The sequence below is a fragment of the Danio rerio genome, chromosome 14 (assembly GCF_049306965.1).
Source record: "Danio rerio strain Tuebingen ecotype United States chromosome 14, GRCz12tu, whole genome shotgun sequence".
Taxonomy (NCBI): Eukaryota; Metazoa; Chordata; class Actinopteri; order Cypriniformes; family Danionidae; genus Danio; species Danio rerio.
In genome coordinates this window covers 4,353,756-4,362,500 of record NC_133189.1, presented here as the reverse complement: position 1 = coordinate 4,362,500, position 8,745 = coordinate 4,353,756, and the positions used below count along the sequence as shown (strand labels likewise).

At 37.3% G+C, this 8,745-nt stretch overlaps 1 protein-coding gene across 7 annotated transcripts in view; it reads left to right on the top strand.

Annotated features, from left to right (window-relative positions):
- Nucleotides 1-8,745, top strand: part of pigg (phosphatidylinositol glycan anchor biosynthesis class G (EMM blood group)) — a 218,338-nt gene that overhangs the window by 75,748 nt on the left and 133,845 nt on the right. For 5 of the 7 annotated variants that reach the window (XR_012390142.1, XR_012390141.1, XM_005173072.6 and 2 more), the window contains exon 7: nt 6,163-6,380. Coding sequence is in view for 5 of the 7 variants with exons in the window: in XM_005173072.6 (XP_005173129.2) it covers nt 6,163-6,380 (218 nt within the window). In the remaining 2 variants the exon portion in view is untranslated. The remainder of the gene's footprint in view (nt 1-6,162; nt 6,381-8,745) is intronic. The other 2 variants (XM_073922448.1, XM_073922449.1) reach the window with 1 other exon arrangement.

Genomic DNA, 8,745 nt, shown 5'->3' with positions numbered 1-8,745 from the left:
TCTATCTATCTATCTATCTATCAAAGCCATTCCATTCCCATCGATCCATCCGTCCACCCAATCAAATTCCATTCATTCTATTCTCATCATTCCTTCCATCCATCCATCCATCCATCCATCCATCCATCCATCCATCCATCCATCCATCCATCCATCCATCCATCCATCCATCCATCCATCCATCCATCCAATCAAATCCCGGTCATTGTATTCCCAGCCATTTATCCATTCGTCTGTTTGTCAGTCCAATCAAACCCATTTATTCTATTTCCATCCATTCATACATTCATCCATCCATCCATTCATCCATCTAATCAAATCCTGTTCATTTTATTCCCAGCCATCCATCCATCTGTCTGTTCATCCGTACAATCATAACCTGTTCATTCTATGTCCATCCATCCATCCTATCCATCCATCCATCCATCCATCCATCCATCCATCCATCCATCCATCCATCCATCCTATCCATCCATCCATCCATCCATCCATCCATCCATCCATCCATCCATCCATCCATCCATCCATCCATCCATTCAATCAAATCCCATTTATTCTATTCCAATCCACCCATCCATCTTTTCTTTCCTTATTTTCTCAGTGATTTTCTCAGTAAATATTCATGAGTAATCTGCATTATTCTGGAGCAGAGGGATCCTGGTCTCAGCGGACGCTGCGTTTGGCTTTTCTCGTGCTCTGCTGCTCTCTGATCAATGCTGCGAATTAAACTTTCATTATGAAGCAGACGCCGCTGTGTCTGAAAGAGGAAAGGCTGGTTTCTGAGAATCACAGCTCTAGCTTTCTCACAGCTCCACCACAGTTATCCATCTCACAACTAGACCATGCGCGACTTTTAGCTGATACTGTGGAATTCGTGGATTCATGAGCTAATTCAGCATAATCATATAATTGACTAATCCTGCCCTTGCTTATTTTTGTGTTGTGACAATAGATGAACGTTCCAGTAGACTGCGTTTATTCATAAGAAAACAGATTCATGGGAAAATGCATCTAATGTTCCGTTTTCGCCGCTAACACTCGGTAATTGCCCTATTCATCACTTTTTCTCTGGGTTAACATGATCTCCGTCTGCAAATCCCGTCTCGGTTTATCACCTTTATGTCTCTGGGGTTCGCGCAGGGAGACCGATTAAGATGCTTTAGAGATGCTGAGGGGAAAACAAAGACGTCTGAGAAAGAAATGTTAAAGATTCATAGCTTCTCCGTGGCCTGGAGGCATGTGGACGTGTTAGAAGTATCATGCATGATTTAAATTAATATCTGAGATTCATCCTTTGCCGTTCTGTTCATGCATCATCATCAATCTGCATCATGCAAATTTGTACTACGTTAAATGCACAGTATAATACGAGAGATCATGTCAGCTACTTTGACTTCCATTCTGCACTACATTAGTATGTTTAATGCCATTTAAATTAAAGATACAAAATTGCTAATTAAACTGTATATAGAAAAAATAAAAGTCAACAGATGAGCTCGTTAAAGTGACATTGTTATGATAGTTTAATTGCATCATATATTTGAGACAATAGACTATATTGATCTGAGTGTGTCAGACTGAACTAATCTCTTCTTTGCATGGCACAGAAGAGCTCGTTTTGCATTATCTTGAACATAATAAGGCATATGTTGTAGGGCAAGGTGGTATATTGAGTTCTGGGGATATATCGCTATGATTTCCCAACCCGATGCAGGATTATCAAATGCTGTTCATATCGATATGGCTTAAGGCTATATGTGCGCATTCTGTAGCTAAAGCCTGCCCGAAAAGTAGCTACTTGTTGCCAGATGATGTCACACACTCATTTGCATATCAGTGACGTTATCACATAGTATCTGACAAGCGTAAGACAGACATGTCTCTACTCTCTGAGGCGCCGTGTATTATATTATATTAAAACATTACATGCGGATGCACAATGAATAGGTTCTTATTAACATATTACTTTGCGTGATGATGTCCGTCCGTAATCACAACTCAAAACTACTGTACATCTTTATGTAGTATACAAAATAATAAATGTTTTCTCAAACTGACTGGCCATCTAAGCAAATACTTGATTTGAAATATGTCCATTTAGAGTTTTATAGAAAAGAAGAGTTGACTATTTGTAAAAGTAATACACTTTTTGATAAGAGTAGTTTATTTTTTAAAAATAACACTGATAATGAACAGTTACATTCTTTTAAACAATCGCAGCTTGTGTATATCTCTTTTTAACTTGTGAAATTAACACATTTGTGAAAGTGACAACAATTATAGCACTTTTGGAATTTATTGCTACCTAAATTGCCAACAATTATACATGTTAACAAATAACAGTAGGTTAACAGTTACGAAAAATGATCTGAGCTAGCGATTTACCTTTCTGAGTAATGCCCGCAGCTACTGCTCTTTTGAGTCAGTTTTTATAAATTGCTAAAAGTAGCCAAATTAAAGTTAAAAATTGCTAAATTTGTTGCTAGATGCTTTTTCGAAAAAAAAAAAAGTTGCTAGTGTAGTATGAAAAGTTGCTAAATCTAGCAACAAAATTGCTAAGTAGGCAACACTGCATGAGACAGACCACTTCAAGGTAGCACGCAGCTAGCTCTCTGCAACTCTCACATGGTCGCCCACTGAAGCTAAGCAGGGCTGCGCCCGGTCAGTACCTGGATGGGAGACCACTTGGGAAATCTGGGTTGCTGCCGGAAGTGGTGTTAGTGAGGCCAGCAGGGGGCGCCCAACCTGCGGTCTGTGTGGGTCCTAATGCCCCAGTATAGTGACGGGGACTCTATACTGCTCAGTGAGCGCCGTCTTTCGGATGAGACGTTAAACCGAGGTCCCGACTCTCTGTGGTAGTTAAAAATCCCAGGATGTCCTTCGAAAAAGAGTAGGGGTTTAACCCCGGCATCCTGGCCAAATCTGCCCACTGGCCTCTGTCCATCATGGCCTCCTAACCCTCCCCATATCATGATTGGCATATCATCACTCTGTCTCCTCTCCACCAATCAGCTGGTGTGTGGTGTGCGGTCTGGCGCAAAATGGCTGCCGTCGCGTCATCCAGGTGGATGCTGCACACTGGTGGTGGATGAGGAGATTCCCCCCCATTGTGTTAAGCGCTTTGAGTGCCCAGAAAAGCGCTATATAAATATAACGAATTATTATTATTATTATTAAACTCCACCTGCACAAACGTGCACATGCCCAAAAGAATGATTCACTCCATGAGTCATACAAAAGATTTGTTCAAAATGAACGAATCGTTCAAGAACGACCCATCACTGAGGCGAAATGGAGGAACATGCAGTGCCGGTGTTGTATCGAAATCTGACTCCCCTCGCGTGCATGCACATCACACAGCGCCTGCAACTGTCACAGCGGTTTATCAGAAACCTTTTATCGATCATTTCTTGCGCAATTGACAGCAAGAACGAATGTAGAAGCCTTGTCAAATTGATAAGCAGCACCTGAATATGTTCAAAAGAATTAAAGCAATGCCAAAACGGGATGAATTTATACCGCATTTAGAAAGTGAAACCAGCTCATATTCACTGATTAAAGGTTCAGTATTTATTACTTGATGGTCTCTTCTTTACATTTACGTTATAACACATTTATCTCTGCGTTCTGGTCTGTTATAATGACTGTTTACATTTATATGCTAAACCAGCATTTCATCGCAGTACTCTGAAACAATTACTCTTACTTCATATCTATAGTCTATTCGTTTTCATCTTCTTATTTAATCATTAAAACCTTGTTTTTAATGAATTCCCATCGATCCATCCATCAATTAAATCCCATTGATTCCATTCCCATCCATCCATCCGTCCAGTTCAGTCAAGTCCAGTCCAGTCCAGTTCAGTTCAGTTCAGTTCAGTTCAGTTCAGTTCAGTTCAGTTCAGTTCAGTTCAGTTCAGTTCATCCAATCCAATCCAGTCCAGTCCAGTCCAGTCCAGTCCAGTCCAGTCCATCCAATCCATCCAATTCAGTCTCTCCCATCCAATCAAATCCAATCCATCCCTCCATCCATCCATCCATCCATCTACTGTATCCATCCAATCTCAATCCCAATTCAATCCAATCCAATTGCAAACAAATCCAAATTCAAATCCAATCCCAATTTAATCAAATCTAATACCATTTCAACCAAATTCCGTCCACTTTGAAGACTATTTTCAAAAAGATACATTTTCGTTGCCTAAAAATGCAGTCTCAATGTGGATGAATGGCCAAAATGTAAAAAAAAAAAAAGATGCGTTTTTAAATGAAAATGTATTAGAGTGGACAAGGCCTAACTTGCATAAAAAACTGTTTTTCTTTGTCTCTAGTTGAGCTGCGAAAATACAGAAGATCCTCATTAATGCAAAATGCTTTTGAATTATGCTCCGACACAAAACCACATGAAGCGTTTGCCACGTTGTTGGGTCAAGTGTATTTCTGTCGTACACACATCAGCTGTGCGGAGAGTCAGAGCTCAGCGATGGAGTGTCCTGTAGTGAAGCGTCTGGGCGGCGTTGTGTGTGTTAGACGTGTCTGTTAGCTCGCACAGAGACCCTGCTGTGAAGACCCTCGGTGCCTGTCTGCTGAAAACAGACTCCTGCTTTTTGTGCAACACCTTCTTTGTGTCTTCATATCACTGCAGATCACTGTCAAAACCTAGTGATATTTTCAAGGCATCATATGTGTCTATAGCACCATAATGAGCCCAATATGGACGTCACAGTGGCACAGTGGCGCAGTGGGTAGCCTGATTGCCTCACAGCAAGAAGGTTGCTGGTTCGAACCGCGGTTGGGTCAGTTGGCATTTCTGTGTGGAGTTTGCTTGTTCTCTCCCAGTTGGTGTGGGTTTCCTTCAGGTGCTACAGTTTCCCCCACAGTCCAAAGAAATGAGGTATAGGTGAATTGGTAGGCTAAATTGTCCGTAGCATATGAGTACGGATGTTTCCCAGTGATGTGTTGTGGGTGGAAGGGTGTAAAACATATGTGTAAAACATATGCTGGATAAGTTGGTGGTTCATTCGCTGTGGCGACCCCATATAAATAAAGGGACTATGTAAAAAAAATAAAAATAAAAAAATTGATTGCTTTGCCCCAGGGTTTGTGTTTTTTTTTATTTATTATTTATTGTATTTTTAATTTTATTGTTACTGTGTTTTTCATATTTTAATTAATTTATTTATTATATTTTTTATTTATTTATTTATGTTTTTTATATTTATTTTTTTAGTAATTTATTAACCAAATTTTATTTTATTTATATATTCATGTTTTTTTTAAATAATATTTTATTTATTTATTCTTTTTTATTTTATTTTGTCCTTTTTTTACATGTACAGACTGTAACTTTAAAAACTATATACTGTAATATAAATATAAATATAAATATAAAATATTAACAATACTAATAAAATTTTCTCATCATAAATGTTTTTTTTTTTTTTTTTTACTCTTTTTTTTTCTATATTTCTTTCATTAAAGTGCCCCTATTATGGTTTTTTGAAATGCAGTCTGTAGTACAGCTCCAAGTGAATGAAAACATCTGAGATTTAAATCTGAAATATGCACCCGGTATGAAGTTATTGTTTCTATAAGAACAGTTCGAGTAATTTTCAAAAGGGATTTCAAGCCATTTTATGTTGACGTCAACATGAAACATTAATATTTGCTTGCCTAATTGCGCATACAGACCTGGGAAAATCTTTCATCTTTCCTTGCAACTCTGGATGCTTTCTCCATGCTGTTTGTTCATGTACTGTATAAAATGGTGATTGTTTACAACAGACTGGGTCAATTGATCAATCATCAGAGATTAGTGTCACGCAAAGGAGTTTGGAAAAATGTTACTTTCACCAACTTGTTTGGTATTTGTTGAGAAATGGGCTAAAACTGTATGCATATTCTCAGACAATGAGTGTTTGTTTTGAACAACCTGTTTTTGGGGACAGCCACTACTAAAATTTGAACCATTCATAATCCATAATAGGGCACTTTAATAGTGCTGTTTGCCAGTGGAGTCATGTAGAGTGTTTTAAATCTCTTATAAAGTCAAATCAAGTCAGTTAACTTGTCTAGAGTGCTGGCATTTAGTTAGACAGCATTTTTATAGTTCATTCTCTGTTCTAGTTTTGCCTATATTTTCCCTCTATCTATCTTCGACAGAAGATGGCTATGAGCAGTTTCGTGTGGCGGAGAAGGCTCATGGCAGCTGGATGAAGCTCTATGTGGACGGAAACAAGTCTGAGGTTTTGAGTAACATGGGCAAGAAGGTCAGAAAGCAATATCTGGATGCACTGAAGGCCATGAGTTCAGCTCTAAGCAAACAGATGGGCAAATACGACCTGTACTCTATGATCATCGCCATGACCTTCATACTGCAGGTGAGGCCCACACTCTGCTTTCCACACATTCCTCTGATCGTTTATCGTTTAAATAAATCGCCACTTTTGTACTATCGGGATAAGTGGTTTTGTTTGCATGATTATTCCATTTGGTGCTGATCGCGTCCAATCAACTTAGAAATGGTTTCGTTTTCCACTGTGATGCTGATAAAGGAATGTAATATAAATGCGGCAGTCATTGCCTTCAGTGATGTAAGTGTTGTGTAATATGGACGGTGATCAGTTATTTCTGTTTTTGGGACTTTTTTTCTGAAATTTGCTTCATTAAGTAACAAAAAAGTATTAAATAAATAGCAAAAGTCCTACCTATTTTTCACTGTGGTGCTGATAAAGGAATGTAATGCAAATGCACTAGTCGTTCCCTTTGTCAACGTGAGTGTTATGTCATATGGGCGGTGATTAGATATTTCTGTTTTTGGGTCTTCTTTTTCTAATATTTTCTTTATTAAGTAACAAAAAAAGTATTAAATGAATTGCGAGAGGCCTGCCTATTTTTCACTGTGGTGCTAAAAAGAATGTAATACAAATGCGCCAGTCGTTGTCTTTGGTAACATAAGTGTTATGTAATATGGAGATTAGGGATGCTCATTTCGGTTAATTTTGCTAACCGACAACCGCCGCTCATTAATCGGTTATTAACGGTTAACTGGTCAGATTACTATTAATTTTATATTAAACAAATTGACGTGTCTATTTTGTGTCCGACACATTAAATATTGCATAAAATACTGATTTATTTTTATATGCTAGCATATTAATAATAGAACAATACAACAGAGCATTTTCACGCACCTGCAGAGTTTAGCACAGAAGAACAGAATAAACTAAATAAAATAAATAAAATAACTAGGACTGCCCTAAATTATTTTCACTTAAATAATTAATTTATATTACAAATCGAAAACACTGACTGATTATTTTTAATAACTGGCATAGGCAGTTTTTTTCCAATCATATTTTTGTCTTCCGTCAAATAAAATTGCAGACTTCCTCAAATTGCCAGCTCCACGGAAAATATGCATTTATTTAATGCCCCGCTGTTATTATTATAATCACAAAACCTTTTTACATTTTAATAGAAATCCTTATTTTAAAGATTATGTCTTGCTATGTGGTTTCCTCTCTCTCCCTCGCGGTTCAAGTGCGCGCGCTGCGTGATGAAAAGACAACAACAACGCGCGCATATGTTGACTTTTTGTAAACAGTTTTGTTGTTTAAATATGATATTGCATTAATGTGCATACATGCTTTATATGCTGTAAAATAAAAGGTAAAGCCTATTTGTTGCGTTTATGACGCAGATCCAGGTCAACATCAGCGCTTTTTTAGATGAAACGACTGAATCAGCTGGGTATCCATTGTGCAAAAGTGTTGTCGTCTGTGTTGTTACAATTGTAATATTTAATAATATTGTGATATTAAAGATTTGTACATTCATACAGCTCTGGATATCTTAAAACAGCGATTAGACCTTCAGAGCGGTAGTAACGCGTCCTGAAGTAAAGCGAAACGGCTATAAACTCCAGCATGATAGAGTGAAAATATACAGAGTCATACTTTATCTATAAATAAAGTACAACTATAGAAACTGTGTTCATCTTAACTGAAAGCTTCGTCGAGTTTGCTGACCTCACGCATTGCGCACCTGTCAGTCAGTCAGTCAGCACATAACCCCAAAGGATTAAACAATAGCGCACAGCACTATACGGTTACAGAAAAGTTTGTGCTGTTATAATTCACTTACATTTTAATACGTTTTGATGCGATTATAATCCGCTATTAAAAACAACAACAACAATAACTGAATGTTTTGAATGGGTACGTAGCCGTGGCGGGGTGCATTTTGGTCCCCGCCATGGAAGAACGAATGTAGCGGAAACCAAGCTCTTTAAGAGTTCTCTATAGTTGTCTTGACAACACAAACTGCTGCTCTGGGATGAGCCGCATGCAAAAGATGCCCCTCTTAACGCAAAGGCGCAAAAAAAATGTGTGTGTGTGCGTGTGTGTGCATGTGTTTGTGTGTGTGTGTGTGTGTGTGTGTGTATATATATATTTAATTCTATTTATTAATTTATTTTTATTTATTTTATGATATTCTATTTATCTATTGTAAATATTATTAAATATAATATATTATTAAATTACATTTTATTTTGTTTACTATTTATTTAGTTTATTTATTTCATTAATTATTTTTATTTTATTTTGTTTTATTTTTATACTAGAATTGTTTTATTTAATTTACTATTATTAATATTGTTTTATTTACACAATGTATAATGGATTCATTTGTAATGGATTTTGCCATTTGAACATTATTTGTTCTTAAACCAGATTATACCTA